Source organism: Mandrillus leucophaeus, unplaced genomic scaffold (assembly GCF_000951045.1).
Source record: "Mandrillus leucophaeus isolate KB7577 unplaced genomic scaffold, Mleu.le_1.0 Scaffold560, whole genome shotgun sequence".
Classification (NCBI taxonomy): Eukaryota; Metazoa; Chordata; class Mammalia; order Primates; family Cercopithecidae; genus Mandrillus; species Mandrillus leucophaeus.
The window spans coordinates 723,707-750,937 of NW_012106031.1; the positions used below are offsets into that span (position 1 = coordinate 723,707).

The 27,231-nt window shown below is 33.6% G+C and overlaps 1 protein-coding gene across 1 annotated transcript in view; it reads left to right on the top strand.

Moving 5' to 3' along the window:
• FER (fer (fps/fes related) tyrosine kinase) overlaps positions 1-27,231 on the top strand; it is a 498,838-nt gene that overhangs the window by 397,742 nt on the left and 73,865 nt on the right. The window contains exon 17 of the mRNA XM_011998204.1: positions 7,690-7,813. Coding sequence (XP_011853594.1) covers positions 7,690-7,813 — 124 coding nt within the window. The remainder of the gene's footprint in view (positions 1-7,689; positions 7,814-27,231) is intronic.

Below are 27,231 nucleotides of genomic sequence, written 5' to 3' on the forward strand. Positions count from 1 at the left end.
GCCAAATGCTACAACATAGATAAACCTTGAAAATATTGTGTTAAGTGAAATAAAACAGCCACAGAAATACAAATACTGCATAATTCCACTTATGTGGGATATCTGAAGTAGTGAAGTAGTCAAACTTACAGAAACAAAGTAGAATGATGGTTACCGAGGGTTGCAAGGAAGGGAAAACAGTTGTTGTTCAGTGAGTATAGAGTTTCAGTCAAGTAAAACCAAAATTCTAGAAGTGTGTTATGTAACAATATGCAATATGTTAACAAAATTGTACTGTACATTTAAAAATTGTTAATACAGTAAACTTATGTTGTAAATTTATGTGGTTTTTACCACAATAAAAAAGTGAGAAAGAAGCTGGGTGCGGTGGCTCACGCCTGTAATCCCAGCACTTTAGGAGGCCAAGGAGGGTGGATCACAAGGTCCGGAGAACGAGACCATCCTGCATCCTGGCTAACACGGTGAAACCCCATCTCTACTAAAAATACAAAAAATTAGCCAGGCGTGGTGGGACCTGTAGTCTCAGTTACCGGGGAGGCTGAGGCTGGAGAATGGCGTGAACCCAGGAGGCGGAGCTTGCAGTGAGCCGAGATTGCGCCACTGCACTCCAGCCTGGGTGACAGAGCAAGACTCCATCTCCAAAAAAAAAAAAAAAAAAGTGAGAAAGAAGACTCATGTTTATTCAGCCTTTTTAAAAATACAGACATTCCCAACTCTTGCTGCAATGCGTTCTTTACAAGTATTTTAATGTAATATTTTTGTAATCTGATAGAAGCAGTTTTATAATTGGTAAATGTATTTCTGATCAAAGCCTTTACATCATGTAAATTCTGACTATGACCAACAAATTCTCATAAATATGAAAATTTAATTATTTTTTAATTATTTAAATAGTAAGGTTGTATGACATTGTTTGTTTTTAATATTTAAATAGTAAGACTGTATGACATCCGCTGATATCATTGTTTTGGGGGCCTTAATATCCCTAAAATATCTAGGTTATGATACATTCAGTTTCAGAAAATATTGTTGACATGTGTAAATATTTTACCCTTATTAAATGTGAATGTCTTTGTGGATGTCATTTTATCTCACAACTCTTTTAAAAATGTAAGGAAGCTTGAATTGATGCCTTCTTTTTTTCTCTGCAGGTTTTCCTGTAGCAGATAGGTATCAAAATGAGTATTCCATTGATTTTTCTTTTTGTTTAAAAAAAATACCATTGTAAGTGTTTGAAGGGTATCCTGGAGGGTTTAGAGCCAAAATCTTAGACATCTGACTTTCCTTTTTTGTTCATTCTTGCTTTTACACTGTATAACAAAGGCAACTTTGAGAGGGATAAGAAGCCAAAAATACAAAAGTGAGTAATTTAGCATCAAAGTAGGGAGAGAGACAGTCGAACTTCTTTGCCTTGGGGGCAAACAGTGGGTTGTGGACAGGGAGGGTGTCAGAGGACTTATGGTCTCAATGTGTGTGTGTATTTGTGTGTAAATTTGTGTATCAGCCTCCAGACATAAAAAATTAATTGGTAAATCCACCTTTCCAGATTTTTTTTTTTTTGAGAATTAAGAAATAACAGTACTATTGAACTCTGGTGCTACAAAAACAGTGAAAAGTAAAATATTGGTTGAAAATAGACAAAACAATCATAAGCATCATTTCAGTGAAAGAAACTACAGCTAGCTATATGGAATACTGGAGTAATACAGGTTTAGCATCCCAAATCTGAAATTCAAAATGCTCCTCAAAATCTAAATCTTTTTGAGAGCCAACATGATTCTCAAAGGAAATGCTCACTGGAGCATTTCAGATTTTCACATTTGGAATGCTCAACCAATCACTGTAATGCAAATATTCCAAAATCTGAAACACTTCTGGTCCAAGTCATTTCATATAAGAGTTACTACTCTATCTGTACCTTAGAACAGTGGTTGACAAACTTTTTTGATAAAGGGCCAGATAGTAAAATGTTTAGGTTTTGTGGGCCGTACAGGCAGGCCCACAACTCCAGGCCATCACAACTCTGCCCTTATACCATGAAAGCAGCAATAGACAATATGTAAAGGAATTAGTGTGGTTGTTTTCCAATAAAACTTTATTTACAGAATCAGGCAATAGGCTGGATTTGGCTCAAGACCATGGTTTGCGACATCTGCCTTAGAATTTCAGTAATATCACTAAAATCGCCGCCTTAAAAATTTAAGTCAAGTAAATTCAGTTCCCTCATCTATAAATATGAAGAGGCTGGATTAGATTATCTCCAAAGTCCCTTCTAATGCAAACATTCTGAGTGTTTGCCAAAGTTGACTATGGCATCTCTCCTGGCAGTTTACATCATGTCTGGCAAGAGTATAGCTGTTGCTTCTTGAACAGGCAAATTAAAAATACAGTGAAATGTACTTCTTTATTTTACAGAACTGTTACCATAACTGCTGTTGGGTTATATTCTCAAAAATCACCTGCCAAGGAAAAATGCAAAAAGTTCATACTATTCTCGTGTTAGCAGAACATGACCATCGAGGAACCTCATCTGAAAAGACTGATGCTATTTATTAGACCAAATTAGGAAACCCACACATTCAGCTCTGCATTTGGTCTAGCTGAATTCTGTTACTTGGGTAGCAAGCTGTTCAGGAAGTACTTTTTTAAGAAGGAAAAGGAATCAGGAAAGCCAGTATGTTTTTGGAGTCATTTTCTGATTTTTAGTATTTAATCTTCCTCATCTTTCCCCACAAACTGAACCAATTCTAGCTTATTACTGAGTCTTTTCAGACCTAATGTTTTAGTTTGTTTCTATGGTTTCTTCTTGGTAGAAGCCCTCATCACCCCACTCAGCAACTAGAGCCCTCTCCCAGCTGATCTTCCTTTCTGTGCAGCCCATCTCTCATAAATATACCCTATATGTAGCAGCCAGTATCCCCTGCTTTAGTGTTTGCATTGGTCCTCTTCTTTTCAGGAACTTGTTTGGGTTTATATCCTAGTGTATGAAATCTATTCTGTGTTTCATGGGGTGCAGTTTACATCAGCATTCATTGTTTATATTTGTCATATCGATTCCCCCCCCTCATTTCTGATGGGCTGGCTAACAGCCATAATTCTCATCACTTTTGGTTAAAAACCAAAACATTTTAAAAATAAGAATTCTGAATAATGACATAAATGGAGCTCCAAACATAGTTCTCTATGATTTAGTATTTGCCTTGATTACTAGCCTATTTTTTTAACGAATAATTTAAAGTAGCTAAACCAAACGAACTTCTCAGGAAACAAATTGGTTTCCTAAAAACAAGCGTAATTAATTACACATTTTATAAATCACTGGGGAACTGATATATCTTAATTGAATAAACTCTGAAGTTCGTTGAGGATAAATTAAGATCCTGTGATTCAATGATAAGAAGTTGTTAGTGGCATTGCCCTGATGATCCCTTTTCTCCAAATTATAAATTAATATTCTTGTTGCATAGTCTCACTGAGTTTATGTTTAGTGTGATCAGTTCCTCTGAGCCCCATAAATACTGAAAGAACAGGTAAGATCAAATTTTCATAGCACAGAGTAACAGAAATCTTTGAGAAACAGCTGTTGAAAATAATAGCCAGCTATTCTCTCATTAAAGGTTGGCTGCAAACGGTAATAAACACTTCTATGTATTGTTTTCCCTACTTGTTTCAGACATTTAATATATATTATCTTTTTAATCCTCAAAGTGACCTTCTGATACAGATGTCATCTTATCCATTAGATATCTTCAAATTGCTAGTACAGAAGATGTATAAAAAAAACTCTATAGAGTTTATTCAGTTAATTGACAAATTTAGAGGGAAGTCACACTACAGGCAGTATGTGATTCAGTGGCTCAGGCTTGTCACCAATGGCTAGTATCTTTTCTTCACTCCTTTCTGCTTTCTGTGAATGCATCTTAGGATGCTTTCATCCTAAGGCTGCCAGTCTTCATGATATTATGTGATGTCATGTTTATGTCTAGTTGTACTTCTTTCTTGGCACTTCTCTCAAAAAATTTTTTCACTCTTCAAGCATCTTTGCCTCTCAGTGTTATTTAATCTTCTTAAGATTTGTGCCTATTCCTGAACCAATCACTTGAGTTAGGGAAGAGATTTCGTCGACTGGGCTAAGCCAGTCTAGCATCACCCTTATTATTGAGGGTTAGGTTAATGCCCTCCAAAATGGTAGAGGGGCAGTCCCATGAGGGAAATTGGGATGAATCAGGGAAAATAGATGTTATACAGCAAACACTGAGTCCCTACTACAACCCTTTCTCATTTGTTTTTTTACAAAATAACAGCAACAATAATAGTAATAGTATAAATACTAAATAGTATTTACAACAGTATATAAACATATAATATATAAATATATAATTAATATATAAAGTATAATAAGTAGTAATAGTGTTTATTGTGTGTACTATGTGCTAGGCACATGCTTGATACTTTAAATACATTTTAGTCTTCAAAGCTGTCTTGAGAAATAAATGGTATTAAATCTGTGTTTTCTAAAAGTTTAGAAAGATTAAACAATTATCCAAGGCCACATGGTTAATCAGACCTAGGTCAGTCTGACTTAAGTGTCCATGTCTTTTCAGCAAGTCATGCTATCTCCCTAGTAAACCATAAGCTGACTATTAAAAACATTGCAAGTATTGTCTTAGAAATTTATCATTGTTACAGAATTCTAGGAAATAATGTATCCCATTTTGGTTTAATGTGCAGCACACCCACATTAAAGTCTTGATAAGCAGAATTACAAAAGGGGCGTGAGTTATCTTTTATTGCCCACTTTGAGAACCAAGATCCTTACTGCAGTGGTCAGGTAGGATACCGTATGCTATATGTATCCATATGCATATATACGTGTGTGCTGCATGTATGAATATTGCATATATCACAAATTCTAAGAGAGGTTTTTATATTGGCACTTAATGCAAATGACAAAAGAACAAGTTGAAAGGGACAGGCTCTGCCTTCTAAAATAACTTCACAGTGAACACTGAAGACTATATCATCTGATATCAGCCTTCAGTTTATCACTTAATGGTAATAATCAAGTATTGTGGTTAAGGGAATATCTCTGGCCCCGTCTGAGTTATTTTCTGGGTATCCTAACTTTAGTCCCATATTCTGCCTCCTGGGGAGTTTATTTCTTGCTTCAGGGATCTTAATACTTGTACATGCAGAAGGCTTGGGCTTTCAATAATAATTCATAATTATTTAATTTTTATTGAGGTCCTTGCTTCCCTCTAGTTTTCTGCAAGAAGCTGACTAGGCTTGTGGAATGGTGGAACTGTGTTCCTTCCCTTAGTATTACTATGCCTGTGGCTTAAATAACTATAAATTGGAAATAAATTGAAAATTTCCTTTCCTAGATTTAATGACTTTAAGCAGGAAATTGTTCTAAGGCAGAAATATTGTTGGATTAACTACAGAACAATCAGAAACCCCTTCTGTATTTTTGACTGTGTTACAGTATTTGGAAAGAGTTGTATATCGCTCTGCCTTCCTAGTACTTTTATTTGCTGGACATCACTTTTCATTCATTATTTAACGCTATTTAAGTGTAGTGTTTGTCTTTGTTTATTCATATATTATACATTAAACAATATTTGGTAATTTGTTGAATAATAGTTTGTTAAATAATTTGTTGAATAACAAATGTGGGTTGGGAGTACAAAGAGTATTATATCAAGAAGTAAATTTTTAAGAGTCAGATGATAAAGTGATAACTGGAAAAAAAGTATCAGGATTCTACAGAACAGCACTGGAGTTATGTATGTCATATGCTGCTTTTAAATTAAATTGCAGAAAAGATTATTTCATTTAAAAGTTATTCTATAGCTCAGACAGAATACTATGTGGTTTCAAAACCAGAAGGTACATGTTTTCTAAAACAGGTACATATATCTAACAAAATAATTAATATGTGAATATTGGTTCAAGTAATAGCTTGAACTAAATATTAATTTCATGTCTATTTTAATAAGCATTTTAGTATCTATTAAAGTTGATAAATTAGTGGAATTTTACTTTTCACTATTGAAATCAGGTTTTGTTCTGATTTTTAAGTAAAGCTTGATAGAAACTATTTCAATCATCATCCTGGTAATTTAATATATTTGGTATTCATTTAAAAATAACAGAAAAAAATTGACACCATTAAGTTTATGTTTAAAGCATAGCTTATTTGATTTTGTTAATGGCTCACCTAAATTTGTATAATACTTAAACTGTGAATAAGAGAAAAGGTTAGAAAAGAAGAGAATATTTAAAGGAGAGTTAGGCAGATGTTTATTTTCTAGGTATTCTCATTAAGGAAAAAGCCATTAAGTCTTCACCTCTATAGCTTTTCTAGTTAAGAAAGCATAGATCCCTGATGAAGGAAGTAAAAGAACAAAATAGTCTAGAAATGACAAATAAAATGCTAATCCCTCTTTTAAAATTCTGGTTTAATATCTGGGGGCCTAATAGAGAAAGTGGGAAAGATTGTTTTTGGAGAACATGTATTTTAATATACTTTAACTCTTTTTTAGTAGTGCAACAAACTATAAAGTAACTAAAAAGAAAAATAAGCCTAAGCTTTTAATGTTATATTAAAAATGAATGCAAAGTTTTATGGTTGCATTATTCAGTATGGTAGTCACTGACCATATGAGGCTCTTGAGTGCTTAAAATGTGGCTACTGCTTCTAAAAAACTGAATTTTAAATTTCATTTCATTTTAATTGATTTAAATTAAAATACTGATATTCAGTTATTGGATAATTTTAAGCATGTTTGGAACATCTTGGGTATGTGAATCTACTTTTCAGCTGTAAATTTAATGAAATCTAAATATAGATCAAATATTTCAGATGAAATTTACATCTAAATTGAGATGTACCATAAATGTAAATATCATATTTCAAAGATTGTGATTTTAAAATGTAAAATATCTCAACTATAATTTTCATATATGTTTTGGATATATTAGATTCAAGAAAACTATATTATTAAAATAATTTGCACATTTAAAACTTTTAAAAAATGCAGCTACTAGTAAACTTCAAATTACTACTTGGCTCATGTTATGTATGTCTTGGACCATAAAGGTTTAAGAAGTTTTTCTAAGACTTCACTGGAATTTATTTGATGCATAAAAATGCAATCTGGGTCAGTGAGTAAATCAGGCCAAAATCATAGCATTTTTCTTTTTCTCTCTGGACATTGCTATCAGTTATGTTGGTGTTAATAGTCTAATTTTTTAAGCAATCGCTGAATCTAATAGCTAATCCAATATAATTTACTTTTTACATACTCATATTTGACTCATAATAATATAGTTTTCATGTGGCATTAGAGAAAATCAAATTCCATAGATATTAATGAAGCAAATTGGTAAAAATAGTGATAAAGGAAAAAGTATGATTTTTGAGTGTTATTATGACCTGGATAATGTACAGTATGAAACACTTAAAGTACTTAAACTGTATCTAGAAGAGATTATGGTGTCTGTTTTCTAATATGATATCTTCTTTTCATGTTTTCTGTTATCCTCACCTCAAACAAATTGGGCAAAAAGCATGGCCAAATGTGTAATGCATATTGCTCTGTCAAATATTCCTAATAGATCCAAATAGATGATAAATGTTACTTTCATCATAACTTTGTCTCATTGTTCATCTGTCAATTCCTCTAGGAGGTGATTTCCTCACCTTTCTGAGAAGGAAGAAGGATGAACTAAAACTCAAACAGTTAGTGAAATTTTCATTAGACGCTGCTGCTGGTATGTTGTATCTCGAGAGTAAAAACTGTATACACAGGTAAGGAGAACATTTTTAAAGCAATTTTTGGTTTTATTAATAGAATGTTGGAAAGCTGATGTATTTGCTACAATACAGAACTCATTTTCTTTCATGAAACTCACGGCTTTTCTTGCTGTTTTCTGTATTTTGTGTGAACGTGTCCTCTGCTTGTTGTTTATATAGTTTATACAAACACTCATTTTTCCTCTTACTTGAAGTGAGTACCTAAGTAGATAGTGATTTGCCTTCTAGTTAGAATTTGTTTTATTATAATCATGAACAACAGTCACATGGAATGTACTACAATTTAGTAATATAAGAAACTACAGCCTTGTAATCAGGTAAGATTGTTTCATGTGTTGTCTATTCTCATTTTCCAAAGAAATTACATATGAAGTCATGGTAAAGCATAATAGTAAAACAGCAATTCATGACAGTGAATTTGGTCAAAAGTAAAAGATTTCAGACTCATTTAATGCTCTTTTGGACGAATTAATTTTTTTTTTCATTTTAGTACCTACTAATTCATGGCATTGTATTGAGAAAATAAATACTAGTTATTTCAAAGGAGATTTTATGAAACTTGTTCTGATTATATGTAGTGACCTGGTCTTAATGCTTTATACATTGTGGTTTTAGTTGCTTGTAGCAGGAAGTGTTTTTTAGTGCTAAATGTCAGTACAACTTAGGATCTGTTGCAGAATTCATGTCAGATCCTAAATATGGCTAAGTATAAATAAGCTCAATGAAGTGGAGAACTGATGCAGTTTTTATGCACCAGAAACTGTGCATAATACTGTTTAATGTGGAGCAGGGTTCATTGCTAGATTCATAGCTGTTATACAGTTTATGTAACTGGTTTTGTTACCGAAGTATGCTTTTCTCTGTGGGGTATCATTGTCTAGGCTTTGCTTTAACACTCTAGTGAGGTTGTATAATGTATAATTAAAGGAAAGCAAAGTTACCATCGTCTTAACTATACATTTATGTGATCTCAATAGATATTTTTGACTTAAATGTCCCCACCCCCACCCAAATTTTACTTAGTGTTCAGCTTTATTCTGAAACTATAATTATGATCTGTATTTTAAATATGGTTCAACAATTGCATATATTTTAAAATTCATTTCTATGGAGATGTATTTTTTTGGAAATTAACTAAACATAAGACATTATCATTGTATTTCTGTTTTACTTTCTATGACTATAGATTGAATCACATGATAAGAATTGACTTAAAAAGCTTTTGATTCTGGATAAAAATTGTACTATCATTAATTTCATTAGTGGTCAACACTGTGTTAAAAGTAACCATTAAGGTTTTGCTCTTCATTTGGAGAAAATGTGTAATTTTTATTGCTGAGGTATTGAGGTGTTTCAAATTCTCTTTGGTAATTACTCCTTTTGTCTCTGATTTATTTCATACTATTAGACTGCCTGTGGCTTTAAACTGTAATAAATGCACATTATTGAAACTTTTTTTTTTTGAGACAGAGTCTCACTCTGTTGCCCAGGCTAGAGTGCAGTGGCGCGATCTCGGCTCACTGCAACCTCCGCCTCCCGGGTTCACGCCATTCTCCTGCCTTAGCCTCCCGAGTAGCTGGGACTACAGGCGCCCGCCACCACGCCCGGCTAATTTTTTGTATTTTTAGTAGAGATGGGGTTTCACCGTGTTAGCCAGGGTGGTCTCGATCTCTTGACCTCGTGATCCGCCCACCTCGGCCTCCCAAGTGCTGGGATTACAGGCATGAGCCAACGCGCCCGGCCTGAAACTTTTTTTAATTTGTCAGTTACCACAACTATTCTTTAATTTCTGGGACATTGCATTTGAGAGGACCATTGTTTCAATCTCTTGCTACTTTTTATAGTGATTTTTTTTTTCAAAAATGGATCACTGTGTAAATGTCTATGTCATGAGAATTGAAACTATTCTACATTGTAGATGGCAGTTAGCTTTTTTGAATTCATTTCCCTCTCTAAATCATAATATTATCTGCTGTAATGTTATTTTCCCCACTTTACTTTTTAAGAATTTTCATGTCTTCACAAATTTTTGAAAGTCAACCCTTTCTTGACCACATATCCTAGCAGGTTATGCATAGACCTATGCCATTTGCCTACTGGGAAGGTTTCCCAGTTGAACATCTTGAACAATGTCAGTGAGAGCGGGTTTGACAAATAGGCTTCAGCACTAGCGCCAACTTTTAGTGAATGGTAGGGGCTCTCCCTGTAGACGTTGAGAAGAATTCCAGGAACAGCCGTAAAGAGTCCAGTGATCAATTAGTCACATCTGCCAGGGTACACACTAGTATTAACACACACACCCCAATTTGTCATCCTTGGCATAGAATATCTTCTTTTTGTCTTTATTCTCATAAATACTTTTCTGGCATTTAAAAATGTTTATTATGACTTTTCCTTACTAGCCATAATATAGCAACAATATAATATTTTTCTTTAATCACTTCCATTGAATTCTTCTAAACTATCTGCTTTCTTATTTCCTTTGTTAATCATGAGTGCTAGATGAATTTTATGATATCTCCCAACTAGTGGTCCTTTGTTCCTCTTCAGACTCATTAAATGCTCTTTTGGATAAATTTTTTTTTTTCATTTTAATACCTCACCAATTCATAGTATTGTATTGAGAAAATAAATTATTCTTTGTGTTGATTTTTTTATAATAGTGAATTGTGCTGTAGAACCCTGTTCCTATGTGCCAGCCTATGCAGCTTTTTCTTTGGAAACAGTAGTAGTTGCATTCTATAGGCCAGTGTGAAATTTTCTTTCCTACTTATACTTTATTAACTGTTTGAAATACACTGATAAACTTTGTGGTCTGTATATGTTTACTTACAAAGGTATGTTACTAGATTGTTAGATGTCATCTATAAAGAATATTCTGATTTTGAAGTTAAGGGGATTCAGGATTGACATACCTGATATAAATGGTAATGGCATTCATTTATGGTTTTATTCTTGATAAATCCTACTGGCAGATTTGTTTTTATTCGGGTTTATTTCTAAAAGTTGCCTTTGTGCCATTGTTCTTTGATAGCTACAGAAAGTAAAAGGAGGATACACTTTATATTGCCATATACTTGAGTGAAAGACCATAATCAATGGGGAGTTTGGGGAACATTTCTTAATTTCATATGTCATTGTCAGTATCAAAAAAGACATATTTTGGAGGGGTTAAGTGAAATATTTCTTTTTCTAATTTTCAACTCTATACTGATTCTCTTCATGTTTGGTTCTTCTAACACAGTGATTTTTTTTCATCATGGAGTAAGCTAACAACTTTACAAATTAGAGTATATTCGACCACATTTATTTTATTAATCAGTCAGAGTTTTGCTTATCCATTGAAAACATTGATTTTCCAATGTTTCACAAATGTGGGCAGTTGCCTACTCTGTGCCAGGGGCTACCAAAATGAAGATTATAGTCACTGCCCTCAGATGGATATAACAGAAGTTAACAATAATGCAAAGAGATAGTCAATTTTGTGATAAAATCTACAGAATTCTTTGGGAGTAATATCAAGAGAATCTAATATGACCTGTCAGTATGGGGACTATGATGGGAATAATCAGGGAAACTTTGCAGAGAATACCCTCTGAGTGAGACTTGGTGGATAGATGTGTCACTGAATAGAAGGAGAAAGAAGATTCCAGCGAAGAAAAATTGAAAGCAAAGTTACAACGCTTTGTAAGAGAGAGCGTGAATTAATTGTGGACATCTTGTTGAAAGAGTATGAATTTTAACTCGAAAAAGAAAACTAATTTGAATAAAGTTTACAAAACCCTAAAAAATGTATAATCTCATGTAAATGTATATGAGACCAATATTATTTTTAAGCTTCATTGGGAAAACTAATTTAGGAAGGCTAAGATTGCCAGAAAGGGAATAATATTATATTTCATTTATATGTTCTAGAAGAGATTGCCTTGTCCAGTGATTTCTAATAAGGATTACTTATGTGTACTTTTTAAGTTAAATGTAAGATGCTGCTTCCAGCTTTTATTTATGTGAGTGTGTATGGTTTTTTTTGAGACTTCATATTTTATTAAGTAAAAGATTTGGTATGCTGCTGACCATTTACATTTTTCCTGATGATCTTTGAGGGTTTTTTTCCTCTATTTTTAAACTGTAAATGATTACCTAGTGTCTGAGCTTTTCCTAAACTGTGAATATACTGAAAAAGTAGTTTGTCTTTGGTGCACCTTCATATCATTTAAATGGTAAAATAAAGACAGATAAATATAAAATGTTTTCTGTGACGTATTTGAACCCGTCATCATTTCTGTCACTCGTGATCTACCATATACTCAATTGAAGGCACTGTAAGACCACTTTAAGTAACAGAGGCCCAGACAGATTAAAGGAAGGTCACCTAAACAATTAGTGACCGGGCCACTGCTAGGTCTTGAATGTGCTGACTGCATTCTGACACATTTCCTGTCATTCCAGTTTTTTGCTCTGTCTCATTCAAGTATTAGTAACCCTAACAGCTGGCATTTATTAAGGGCTCACTGAGTACTAGACACTGTTCTAAGGGCTTTAGGTGCAATGTCTGAGAATGTCAGCTTCCTGAGATCAGTGATTTTTATTCATATTGTTTACTATTGGATTCCAAAAGCCTGGAACAGTGCCTAGCAATGGAAGCTAAATGAGTGAACCTTCAAAACAATAGCAGTAGTATTGTTTAAGCCCGTTTTACACATGAGGAAACTCACAGTTAGGGAGTTTGAGTATCATGTCCAAGATCATATTAAAAACAATTGGTAGATTCAGGATGTGAATCTCAGCACTCTGGTTCTAAGCCCACACACTGAATCTACTCTACTGTCTTGCACAACAGAGGTATCTTCTGATTACCTAGGAAAGTCAAGGCAGAAGGCCAGATGGTATTTGGTGTAATGGCTAAGCTTATATTCAACATCTGCACCCTGTAATGATCATGAACAAAAACAGAAGAGGGTTCTGAAGGCTGTGAAATATAATTTTAGAAAGACAAACCAAGATGTTTTTATCATTTAATGAACAGTTGCTGAAATGCAGGAGCATTTTGTTATTGCTTCTCTATTTAATAAAAGCTTAAAATTTTTTTTCATTTTTATATACTGTTGTTTAGAATGCCCCTTTATGCTTATCTGTTAATTAAACACACAGGATTAAAATAGAGATGTGATAATCTCAGTTAGTTGACTAAGCATTTATGACTAATTTTCTTGTTCCAACATTTGATTTACAATTTTGAATATATTAAGCTGTATTTTTATTTTTAGCTCTGAAACCAATTTTGGAGGAAAGATTTTGCAGGGTCACTGTTACCTAGAGCTAGAGGAGACAGTCTCTTATGTGCAAGGGGATAGTTCTCAGATGATGGGGCATGTACTAAAAGCCTTCAAAAGATGGCTGTCATGCACTCATGGAGTGCTCACTGTTTGCCAAGTATATTCATATTCTCATTTAATCCTTATATTTCTATGAGATTCGTACTATTTAATCTACATTTTATAATAGAATAGATTGAGCCACAAAAGGGTAAGTAACTCTTCTAATGTCACACAGCTAGTAAGAGGAAGATTCAGGCCTATTCTGAGCTGATGACAAAACCTGTGAAGTAAAGCAAAAGAATTAAACTATGTATTAGATACATTTATCATTTTCTTCCCTTTTGTGAAGATGGTCAGCCATATGGATAGCTCTCTTATGAAGCAAAACTTAAAACTAATAAATACTGATTTAGAGAAAGGCTTGTACGGAGAAGAGACTCTTTTATACGTCCTATCTCTGTATTTTCCTGGATGATTCACTCCCTCACATTTCATGTTATAGGGACTGCTAGTTGGTCCATTCAGTCTCCTTAAATTGTAGCTCATACCAAGTCCATCCAACAGGCAGGAGATCAATCTCAGTACAAGACCATTGGTTCAACCATTGATTTGAGAATTCATGTTCTCAAGTCAAACCTGATTATGATAAAGTAACTCAGTTTTTCTAGTTAGTCTTAATCAAATTCTGGGGAATTCATCAGAACATAGATGGCACAGAAACAAGTTTGACCTTCTAGCTTGCAAATTGTCTCCTACTCCCTGGCCTCCAATGCAGGACTGGAGCAGTCAACATGCAGAACTAGAGAACTCTAACCTGTACCATTTGCTGGACATTGACTCTCAATTTTAAAAATTACTAGGTTCTTAGCACAATTATTGTTTTAAAATATGTTCATCATTTTATTAGATACAAAAGCACTACAAGAAATCCTTTTCAGTCCCAGGCTTCTCTTTTAAAGTGTTCTGTGCCAGTCTGGACTGTTTCCATCCACATTGCCAACCCTGATATCCATTAAGTATAAGCATTTGCAGAGCAGTTAGCAGCTTCAGCATAGTGGCTAAGACCACTGATTTGAAACTGGAATGCTCTGTGCATGAATCATAGGTTTTCAACAATTTAGCTGTGTGATTTTAGACGTCCTCTCCTCCCCACCGGGGAATTCCCTATAACCCTTAACCTGTTTTATTTTTTGTGATAGTCCTTACTATCACCTGATGTTTATTTTATTTATATAAACATACACATGTATGTACATATATATTTGTGTGTATATGCATATGCTTATATTTATATTGATACATATATAAAATAACTGGTTTCCTTTTTATTGCTCTTCTCCTCCAACTAGACTGTAAGTTCCATGAGGACATTGACTTTATTTTGTCCATTACTTAGTCCTCAATACAGAGCTTCTAGTCAGTGCTCAACAAAAATTTGTTGAATGAGTGAATGAAGGTACTTACTGTGCTTCGTTTCTTCCAGTATAAAATCAGGATGATTTTATATCAGGATTTAAAATCAGGTTGATTATACTGATTCAAGTTAGAGAAAGCAAGGCTACTAAAGTAGCAAAGGAGTATCTGAAGGCTCTCCACTCCCCACAGCATCTCAGGGGGACTACAACTTAGAGGGAGAGGGAGAGACAGAGACAGAGACAGAGACAGACATACTTTTAAACCATCAAATCTCTTGAGAACTCACTATAACAAGAACAGCATGGGGAAACCACCCCCATGATCCAATCACCTCCCACCAGGTCCCCCTTCCACGCCCACAACATTGGGAATTATGTAATTCAACATGAGATTAGGGTGGGGAAACATAGCAATACCATAAGAAATTCTTGTATAAAATAACTTTGGTTACTGTTTGTGGTCTGGTGTGCCTATTTTTACTTCTTATGGACAGATATTTTTATTATAGAACAAAAATGTTTTATAATATGCTTATGTGCTCTTAAATTAACCTTTTAATGCTGAACTTCTTTTATTACACAGTTTGATTTGCTTTTTGTGGGGAAAGAAGTAGTGCAAATTTTCTGTGAACGATTTCCAGTGGGCAGTTTTCATATAGTAGTAGTTTAATAAACATCAACATAATGAATCGATAAATCTATGAATAAATCAAATAATTCTGAAGTATTGATTGATTGCTGTTAGATGACTAAGGACTTTATAGAACAGTAGTTATAAGTTATTTCATCCATAAATGTTAATTTTCCATTTTTAATTTTTACCAATTGATTTCTTTATAATGCACAAATGGAAACAGAAATAATTGTATCTCATACAAACCCATATGCGTTATGCATACAGTGCAAAGTTCTTTTTCTGTCACAAGTTAGTGTGAAGGCTTTGGAATACTTTGGGCATTTTTTGAATTGTTTGAATATGATCATCCAGGCTTATAATGTGACAGCGTCAGTGCTCTTTTCAGAATACTGTCATTCTCCAAGGGTCAGAGAAGCTGAATAGTATCCTATTTCAATTCATTTTTCATCTAACAATACTTATTTATTATATTGACTCTGCCCTAGCTCAGACAATGGTCAGGGCTTAAGAAAGCAGCAGTAGTTTATAACATGACAGAAAGTATTAATTTTTAATGTGTTCTTTGAAATAATTGACAGTAAACAACAGATGCATTATTATTTATTAGAGTGCTCAGGAAGCACATATTTCATTTAGCCCCTTTCTCTCTTATCTGCCCTCAGCCCATTCATTATGTAAACTTGTAAGAAAGTGAATGCCATGGCTAGAACAGTGCCAGGGTACCTGGTTCTGTACATTTAAGATAGAAAGCATGCAACAAGTAATTTTAATTCCCATTGAGTAATATTTCTCCCTTTGATCATAAAATTCCCATTTGCCTCTTTAAAATTAGTCTTCTATTTACCTATATAAATTAATGAAGGAATAACATTAAAATAATTGTATTCATTACTTAAGATCTTTAAAAACCTCAGGCAGGACATAACCATATGAGATGATATACAAGTAATCTATAAACCTCTTTATAACCAAATGAAAACATAGTTGGCATGTCATTTAGGTATTTACCTTTTTAAAAAAATTACATGATGCCATATTATAAATTAAGACTTACTTTTTCTCAAACATTTATTATGTGAAGGTAAGGAAAGTATTTTTTGTATCAAAGTTTGATTTTCATATCAAACGTAAGTACCTATCCTAATAGAAACAAGTGTTATTTGTTAATTTCTGTATTTTTGCTTTTATGATATATCTCACCTGGTGAAATTTCTCATTTTATTTATAATTTGTAAAGCCTCTTTGTGTCTCACAGATTAAATCTGTCAAGACCCATGTTTTGAATGCCTTCTTTGCAAAAGGCCTTGTTTAGATGTGCTCCCTACTCTCAAGGAAAACGAGAGAAGTAAGATACAGATATAAAGATATTTTGATAACTTCATAAACAGTGCATTGGGAGAAGGAAGTTAATAAGACACAATGATGGGATTTCTGAAAGACATTTATATTAGGAAGAAAAAAGTAGCATACATCAGTCTGTTGTAAGAGCCACCAACAAATATTGGAATACTTTATTGAATTTCTTTTATATGATCAACTTCATTCAAAGTAAACTTAATTCCCAAGGGATTTTCTAATTAGTCTTTTAGCAGAACTTAATATGTTATTCTCCCCACCCCATTTAATTATTAACAAATACTTTACTTACTTTGTAAGCATCTGAATGTTGAAAAGCAGCCACATGCTGGTGCCTCATAAATGTTAGTTCAATCAAAGTCATTAAAAATGTACTTAAAGCACACTTCCTATATGTATCAGGCACATGACAGGTGCCAGGGACAAAATACTGGGCATTTAAGATGGAGTCTGTGTTCTCTGGTGCTGAAAAGTCTAGTATGTGTGATACATGTTAACAGGTATTCATCCCAGAGAGCATTTAAAAGTGAGATTGACACCATCATGAGACCACAGAAGGCATCCCTGAAGAGGTGACATTTGAATTGAAAGTTAAGAAGTAACTACAGGACAGTGGAAGAGAAGAGATAAATAATCACTTGGAGAGAAAGAGGCATGGAGGTAGAAGAGAGAATTTCAAGACCATGAAAGGAAATCATACTGACTGGGTTAAATACTGACTTGAATTGCAACCAGGGAGGTGGCAGGGACCAAATCCTGTGAGAACAGAACAGGTGTAGGAGGCTCATCTCTGCTCTGGTTGCAGTGAGAAGCCACTGTAGGGTTTTAAGTAGAAGAGATCAGATTCATGTTTCATGCAGATCACTCTGGCTATAGTATGGAGACCAGACTGATGGAAGAGTAGATACAGGGAAGAGAAATTTTCAGAGATGTTTTTATCAAAACATTTTCCAGGTATCTGGTTTGTACACCTGGATAATAGGGATTCACTGAGGAATCCCTGAGGATTCCCCGAGGAAACACTGGAGCAGGATTTTTTCCTCCCCTTGGAGGGAGTGGAGGGGCACTGTGAATGAAAATTATGAGTTTAAAATTTAATTTGGGAAATGTTGATTCTGAAGTACCTAGAAAATATTTATGAAGCTATTGAGTAGACAGGTAAGTATTTAGACCTAGAACTCAGGCAAACTGACCTACACATAGCAATGTGAAAGTGATGAAAGAAGAACAGATGAGTGAATCAGTGAAGCTTTTAATGAATTAGTAAATCAATGAAAGAAATATTTCAGGCTAAGAAAAGAACATGGAAGAATACATCTGGTTTTCTGAACTCTACATATACATTTGAAAATTCACAATTTTGCCTGTGGATTTTTAAAAGGAAGAAATTTTAAAATTGATTATAGTAACACCCAATATTTGTTATTTCTAGTACCATTAATCCAGTTTGACAGAAAAGTAACTCTGGAATAATGTTTAATTAATTTATTTGCTTACTTTAATAACCACTCTGATGGTTAAGTGTTTCCTTTAAAATTCTAAATTATATCAGCATTGCTAATTTTATAGTTCCACAAATTATAGCAGCAACTAGAAAATGTAAGTGAAAAATATATTTTCATTGTCAGAAATTTATCTAGTTCTGTTCGAATAAACTACCAGTAGGAAAAAGAAATGTGAAAATACCGTTCATAAAAAGAAGACTATTTCTTTTGGAAATTTTTCTTAGAGAAGAAAACCAGGAGAGTAACTGATTTTTTCTTCTTTAGAGTCTTGTTATCTGATTAACAGAACTTCTAGTAACATTTGAAATAATATAACAGTAAAATATGTGAACAGGGAATACAGCTTGATACTGCTATTCTCCAGTGACCAGAATGTAACAAAGGCAACTACAAAATTGTCTCTCACTTTTTTTTTTTTTTTACATCTCAAGGCATGAACATTGGTTCACTTAAAATAGAGATGTTTTCCTGCTTTTTCTGTGATAAAAACAAATTTAAGAACAAAAATCATTGTCTTGTGAAAAAGTATATGAATTAATATCCAAAGGTTTTTTCCAACTGTCACCTGTTAAAACAGGGTTATAATGGTAACCTACCTCACGGTCACTGTTTGTTTGTTTGTTTGTTTTTAGGTTAAATTAAAATAAGACATAGATAAGCCTTTGAGAAAACTAAATGGTGTTCAAATTATAGTAGTATTAAATTACTATCCAGTTGTAGATGAAGAGGGAGTTAGACACCAAGGTATATTAGAAAATGAAAAGAAAACAGACAGATGAAGAAATAAATGGATTGAAGAAGGTGCAAGTTAAAAAAGGTTTGAATGGGATAAATGCAGATGGTGATCATTATTCTAATTAAGAATGTAGCCTCTCTATGTATCCACTGCAAAGGAACCCTGTGTCAACTGTAATGTAGCTGAGGTAAAACTTCCTATTGGCATCCAGTGCTGGTCATCTCAGTGGACCTTCCCTGGTGTAGACCACTGCTTCAAAGCAGGTTCTGAGAGAGATCACGATGCCCAGAGGTTTTGACTGCAGCTCTCTCGCTCACTCTCTTTTTCATATTTCCATCTTTAACATTTTATTTACTTGAAAGAAAAACACTGCAACATTAAGAAAGTTTTAGCTGGTGTGTTTGGGCCTTAGTTTTCTTGTCTTTATGAGGAGAGAGGGGAATTAGCTTTTTTCCCATTATCTTTGTTAAATAAATCACTGTTTTAGAGTTTAGTTGAACCCATATTATGAAACATTTGAAAACTGCTTAAAAATGAATGTTTAATGCAGAAGAGTCACTGCAGTTTCCAGCAGTGCATCTTCTAACTTCCTGTTCGTGATGCTGTTAGTCTGCATCCTACTGAAAAAGAGTAGACAGTTTTCTGATCTGATATTTCAAATATACAGCCTCTTCTCAGTAGTATGAAACCTTTGACATTTTCATAGATATCCATGCCCTCTTGAATCATCTGTCTTTCCTAATCCATCTACCTGTCCAGCTGTCTTTTCCAATGCAAGAAAATGTGGCCATGGTCTACAATCCTCTAGGTTTTGAGAAAAGATAAGAATTGACTCTCATCACTGCTGAAACTAGAATCAGCCTGATGATGTCAGAATAATACAAAGTTCATCTTCCACAATTGCTCAGTTAATAGTAACAGGTTAATAATATGAGGAGGGCTTGTTAGGTCTTTGCTGAAGTGAAAACTGGGTTTTTCCTGCCTGATCTTGATCCACCCTGGGAACCTCTGCTTACATATCTATGACTTGAGGACATCAGGAGTCCTAAATTAAACAGCAGGAAAAGATACAGAAAAGGTGTGGACTATATATACCTACTCAAATATATTTCTTTTTCTAATGTTTTAAACAGTAAGAAGCAAAGGAAACAGGATATTTCAGGAATTGTTTTATATTACCAGATGAAAATGTCTGAGAACCACTACTTTTAAGCAGTTATCTGTGGAAAGATATTCTCTTTCCACTTCTTGGGGCAACAAATGTACTTACATTTTTCATAGGAAACTCTTCAAGCAACTGAGTTCTTCTGAAGTTCTTTAAATATTGTTGCTTTGTGTGTACATGCATGCACAGCACAAGCCAGGAACCTCTTGAAGGGTGGAACTATATTCATGTTGAGGTACTGTCCCCCTTGCTTAACACAATGCCTGGCGCATAGTACAGCTGAGTAACTCATGCACAAAAGAATTAAAGTTAGGTTAAGTGTTAAGAAATCTTAACTTTTTGCAGCACAAAGTATGTTTTACCTTTATAAATGCTTACTCATTGATAATGATATTTAGTGGAAAAACTAAACTTCCCGAATTTGCTCCAAAGAACTTATACTGAAAACATTATCTAATGTTAAATCATTTAATATGCAAGAGAAAAGCCACGGGAAATAGACAACAGATGAAACAAGATTTAAAAAATACAAAACTATGTAATCAGGGCCATAAGAATGGCTTTTCTAAGCTATTGCCCTTATGCTTTCTAAGTAAATGTGATAATGATGATCAGTGCTAAAGTGGCATTCTTAGAATTGAAAGTCTATGTGTCCACTCAGTGAACTGTATATTGGAAGTGATGGATGCTTACTTCCCCACTCACTGCACTAATCCCTCACTCTAATGTAAAAGGACTTGATTCATTTCATTTAATAAGCCATGTCTTTTGTAACTACTGTATATGCAAATGATGATTGTAGCATACTCAGGACTATAATATGAGTAATTTATTTCCCAGTAGCTATCAATTATTTATTTTTTCATTTATCACTTTTGAATTGTGAAACCCTGCAGATGTTTGAGTAGAAAGAAGTAAACTTTATTCAAATAATATTTAATAAAGATATTAAAGTCAACGGTACTGCTTTGCTCATTTTTATATATGCTAATATCAAGACCTCATTGCTTATGAAGCTAGCTGTAATCATGCAGGGTTTTAACTTGGAACCTTTGAGGATAATAAATGGATGAGAAAAAAAATGGGTGAACCCTTGCTCTATAACTTTTTCTTCAGGGCCAAATACCGTATTGAATATTTTAGGCTTTCTAGGTCATATGGTTTCTATCACAACTACTCAACTCTGCCGTTATGAAAGAAGTTACAGAAAATATGTAAAAGAAACATGTCTTTGTTCCAATAAAATTTTATTTACCAAAAAAAAAAGCAGACTGGATTTGGATCATGTTTTACAGACTCATACTATAAAATGAGAACTAAAAGCATCCTTCTTCTCAGCATATCTATCTTTAATTTTCCTTTGAGACTGCTCAAATCCCGCTCCCCCTCTTGTCAGCTTCCCCTCATTCTCTCTGTCCCTATTGTCTGTATTATATCCTGTTATCTTCTAAAATGAAGGTCTTGTTTTACCAATTACTTTTGTTAGCCATTTGAGTGTATAGATTGCCTTCTTCCTTCTTTCCCTCTTTTCCTCCCTCCATTCTACCATCCCTCCCTCCTCCATGTTGGTTCTTAATGGAGAAACCAGTAGATATTTATTGCTAATAATGAATTTATTTTAATTCTTGACTGTCCTCATAGGAGATATTATAAAAGTAAGTATTTTATTTAAATTCCTCAGACCCTAACATAGTAGTCATTAAATGCTTGTTGCTAATGAAGAGTTTAACATTTTTATCATGAAAATTTGTAAACATATAAGACCAGGGAGACTTGTTAGGCAAAAGATGAGAAAGGCCTAAACTATAGTAGTGATAGAAAAGAGAGATAAAATTAAAGACTATTTAGGAAGTAGAATCAACTTGATTTATTGATAGGTTGGCAGTGATGGGCAAAGGTGACTCCTAGGTTTCTCAGATCCCAATGGAAACCAGGTATTTTCCAAATAATACTGCCATACCTATTCACCAGCCTAGGCAGTTCTAAGTGGAAAAGGACTTGCATGGGCATAGCAAAGTAAGTGGTACCTTATCTTAACTAATTATCTCTATACCTATGAGATTTTTTATGTTCATTTATAATAATGGTTATCTTATCCTCAAGTTATTTCAACCTAAAATTATGTAAATAGTTCAAGTTATTTTTAGACATCTCTGTAAGTAAGCTTCCTGCTAGTACTCTGCCAGACAGATTTTGTGCAGTTTTTGTTTGTTTGGCGAGATTCCTCTGTTCTTTCAGAAAAATCAGAATTTTCAGCTTCCAGTTGTTTTGTGGTTTGTGTTATTTTTATTCTTAAATTTTGTAGTTAGATGCCTTTCTGTTTATAATTCAAAATTATAAAAATATCACTTACACAAATAGTACTGTAAACTCATTCCTTTTCTTCTTACCCCTCCTTCACTTCTCAAGCCTTGTTGATCTACTCTATGGTAGGTGTAATGTTAGTTCTAACAGAGAATTCTGTAATGAATAAAAATGTCTCTTTCATCAAGAAGTTTTTCATATAAAAGGAGATGTGGGCCATACACATTCTATCAGAATATATAACAACATGAAATGATGAGATACCAAAGAAATTAAAGTGGCTTGAATTGGGGAAATATTTCTTTCAACAGATTGGATACATGAACGCAAAGGGAGTGTGCTGGGGGCCTTTTTTGAGTTACAGTATCTGTGCTCGCTTGGCCACCTGGGTCTAATTGTAGCAGTGTCTTGAAGAGGTCATCAGGCTTCCAAAAATGTGTAACCTATACCAGGAGATGGAAACTTGTGGAATGATATTTGCCAGTTTTCTTTACTGATAGATGTTGACAAGCAATGTAGTAGTACTGACTCTAGACTTCAGTTATAAAAGAATTATTTATCTATAGCCTTTGTTTAAAACTTTGCTTCTGTTGCTTCATAGATTTTCTCTTTAACCTTTTTATGCAGAATGTTCTGTCAGATTATCCAAAACAAAACAAAACAAAATAGCAGTGTCAGTATATTGCTTCATTTCTGTTTGCAAGTATATTTTGACAATGTGTGTGTCATCTAAAATGTTAAGGAATCAATGATTCTTTCAGTTCTGAAGCCCACCTGGTGAATTAAACTAAATCTGCATCAAGTGATTCATCTAAAATGTTGCTATTTTGCCTTACTCTGTTTACATGTTGCTTGTGCTGATGTCATTGATTATAGGCTGCCACCATATTTCAAGATAATTGTTACTGATGCATCCTGTCTTCATTCACATAAAACATTTGCATTGCATTTTGCCTTCAGGATGTCACTCTTTGTAAGTAAAAACAAACACATAGTTTGAAGACAAATGGCATTTTTAAACATAATGTTTTTTTCCACTTTCTGTATGAATGAAAATTATCAGCAGTTCAGAGTAAGGACTAAAGTGAAATTAATAATAAATACATATTTTTGTGATTATGCTTTTTAAAAAGGCCAAAGAACAGAATAATTTTTAAGTTTATGATTTTGCTATTTTCCATCATAAATGTCAGAACTCTTGGAAGGGAATGTTTCATGAGACAATTTGTCCAGGCTTTTAGCTTTCCATTTCATCTTTCATATGAGATTTTACCTTTATTTTAAGGGACTTTGTTAACACTACGTATTCTTTCTCAGATATAGCATGTTAACTCCATTGTACTTATAACGTTACAATTCAGAAAGGTTCTTTTTCCTTCAGGAATACATTCTAGAATGACAAACCAGAAAGATTTAATGACCTTTCCCATTAAATGTTTAGCCTACTAAAGTCTATTTCTCTGTACATTGGATGAAATCATTGTAAAAGAATCTGTGGGTCAGAAGAAATAGTGACTACAAAATAATAATTCATGTGTTAGTAATTCTCTATACCCTATAATTACACTATTTCATGTGAAACAGGGAAATACCAAGCTCTTATAAACCATAAGGATATTGTTGTGTACTTCTGTCATTTTGTGATAAATTCATATCATTCTTATGTAAAATAACTTCTGGAAATAAGATTTAGATGCCTAAATTTTTATAATTATTAGATGTGTATAATTTTGATCTCTTCCCTGGATAGTGAATTTGATGATAGCTCTACCTCTCAGCCACTTAGCAAGGGATTTTTCATAAGGAGGTACAATACCAAATGTTTACTGACTGAATGATAATGTGATAATATAAATAAAAATAATGTATAAATGGTGAGCTATACAAATAATTATTACTTTAATTGTTTAGGATCAGATCTAGAAGCTAATTGGTTAAAATAAAAATAGAAAATTAAAGAATTATGTGCTCCTTCTGGGATAGATATTTATCCTAATATACTCAAGTGTAGCTGACATAGATTTTATACCCATGAAAAATATGTTTTACATATTTTTACTTATTTTCTTAATATCATTGCACTCACATTCACTTTCAAATTAAAAGCACAGTAATTATTTTCTGGCCTATGTCAGACTGAAATTTTTTTAATTTTTAATTTTGGTAGGTACATAGTAGGTATGTATATTTATGGGTTACATGAGATATTTTGATACAAGCATACAATGTATAATAATCACATCAGAGTAAATGGGTTATCTACCACTCAAACATTTCTCTTTTGTTTTATAAACTATCCAATTATACGTTTGGATAATTCTTTTTTATAATATACAATTAAATTATTGACTATAGTCATGTTGTTGTGCTATCAGATACTAGATCTTATTCTGGTTTTTTTGTGCCTGTTAACCATCCGCACTTCCTTGCTGCTTCCCCCCTGCTAACCCCCACCGCACTACCCTTCCCAGCCTCTGGTAGCCATCCTTCTACTCTCTCTGTGAGCTCAATTGTTTTAATTTTTAGATCCCACAAGTAAGTGAGAACATGCGAAGTTTGTTTTTTTTGTGCCTGGCGTATTTCACTTAACATAGTGATCTCTAGTTCCATTCATGCTGTTGCAAATGACAGGATATTATTCTTTTTTGTGGCTAAATAGTACTCTATTGTTTGTCTGTCTGTCTAACTCTCTCTGCCTCTCTATTACATTTTCTTTATCCGTTCTTCTGTTGATGGACACTTAAGTTTCCAAATCTTGGCTATTGTGAACAGTGCTGCAATAAATATAGGAGAGTGGATACCTCTTTATTACACTGATTTCCTTTCTTTTGGATATGTACCTAGCAGTGGGATTGCTGAATCATATACTAGCTCTATTTTTATTTTTATTTTTATTTTTTTAAGGAACCTACAAACTGTTCTCCTTAGTGGTTGTATTAATTTACATTCCTACAAATACTGTACCAAGAGTTCATTTTTCTCCACATCTTCACCAGCATTTGTGATTGCCTGTCTTTTAGATAAAAGTCATTTTAACTTGGGTGAGATAATATCTCATTTTAGCTTTGATTGGCATTTCTGTGATGCTCAGTGACGTTGAGCACCTTTTCATATACCTGTTTGCCATTTTTATGTCTTCTTTTGAGAAATGCCTGTTCAGATCCTTTGCCTATTTTTAAATTGGATCATTAGATTTTTCTTTCCTATAGAGTTGTCTGAGCTCCTTCTGTATTCTGGTTATTAACCCCATGTCAGAAGGATAGTTAGCAAGTATTTTCTTCTGTGTTCTCTTCACTTTATTTCCTTTGCTGTACAGAAGCTTTTTAACTTAATGTGATCACATTTATCCATGTTCGTGCTTTGGTTGCCTGTGCTTGTGAGGTATTACTAAAGAAATCTTTTATCAGCCCAATGTCCTGGGGAGTTTCCTCAGTGTTTTCTTTTAGTGGTTTCACAGACTGAAGTCTTAGATTTAAGTCTTTAATCCACTTTGATTTTATTTGTGTATATGGCAAGAGATTGGGGTTTAGTTTCATTCTTCTGCACGTGGATCTCCAGTTTTCTCAGGACCAGTTATTGAAGAGACTGCCCTTTTCCTAATGTATGCTCTCCTTGTCAAAAGTAAGTTCACTGTAGATGTATGGATTTGTTTCTGTGTTTTCTATTTTGTTACATTGGTCTATATGTATGTTTTCAATGACAATACCATGCTCTTTGGGGTCCTGTATCTCTGTAGTATATTTTAAAGTCAGGTAATATGTTTCCTCTAATTCTGTTCTTTTTGCTGAGGAAAACATTGACTATTCTGGGTCTTTTTGTGGTTCCATCTAAATTTTAGGTTTGTTTTTTCTGTTTCTGTGAAGAATGCCATTGGTATTTAGATAGGAATTGCAGTGAATTTGTTGATTGCTTTGGGTTGTATGGACTTTTTAACAATATTGATTCCTTCAATTCATGAACATGGAATGTTTTTTCATTTTTTTGTATTCAATTTCTTTCATCAATGCTTTATAGTTTTCATTATAGACATCTTTTGCTTATTTGATTAGTTGATTCCTAGCTATTTAATTTTATCTGTAGCTATTGTAAATGAAACTACTTCCTTGATTTCTTTTCAACTTGTTTGCTGTTTGCATATGGAAATGCTACTAATTCGTGTGTGTTGATTTTGTATCCTATAACTTTACTGAATGTGTTTTGTTAGTTCTCATAGTTTTTGGTGGAGTCTTTAGGTATTTTCAAATATGAGAGTATATCATCTTCACACAAGGATAATTTGACTTTTTCTTTTCCAGTTTGGATGCTTTTTGTTTCTCTTGTCTGATTGTGGTAGCTAGGACTTCCATACTATGTTGACTAACACTAATGAAAGTGGGCATCCTTGTGATGTTCTAGATCTTAGAGGAAAGGTTTTCAGTTTTTCCCCATTCAGTATTATATTAGCAGTGGGTCTGTCACATATGACTTTTAATATGTTGAGGTATGTTTCTATCATGAAAATGTTGAATTTTGTCAAATGCATTTTCAGCATCAATTGAAATGATAATATGGTTTTTGTCCTCCATTCTGTTGACATAATATGTCACATTGATCAAGTTGCATGTTTGTTGGACCATCTTTGCACCCTGGGCTAAATCCCACTTGGTCATGATGAATAATCTTTTAAATGCGTGGTTGAATTTAGTTTATTCTTACTTCGAGGATTTTTTTTTTTTTTGGCTTTTCTCTCTCTTTTTTTTTTTATTATTATACTTTAAGTTCTAGGGTACATGTGGATCTAGTTCTAGATCCTTGAGGAATCACCATACTGTTTTCCATAATGGTTGAACTAGTTTACAATCCCACCAACAGTATAAAAGTGTTCCTATTTCTCCACATCCTCTCCAGCACCTGTTGTTTCCTGTCTTTTTAATGATTGCCATTCTAACTGGTGTGAGATGGTATCTCATTGTGGTTTTGATTTGCATTTCTCTGAT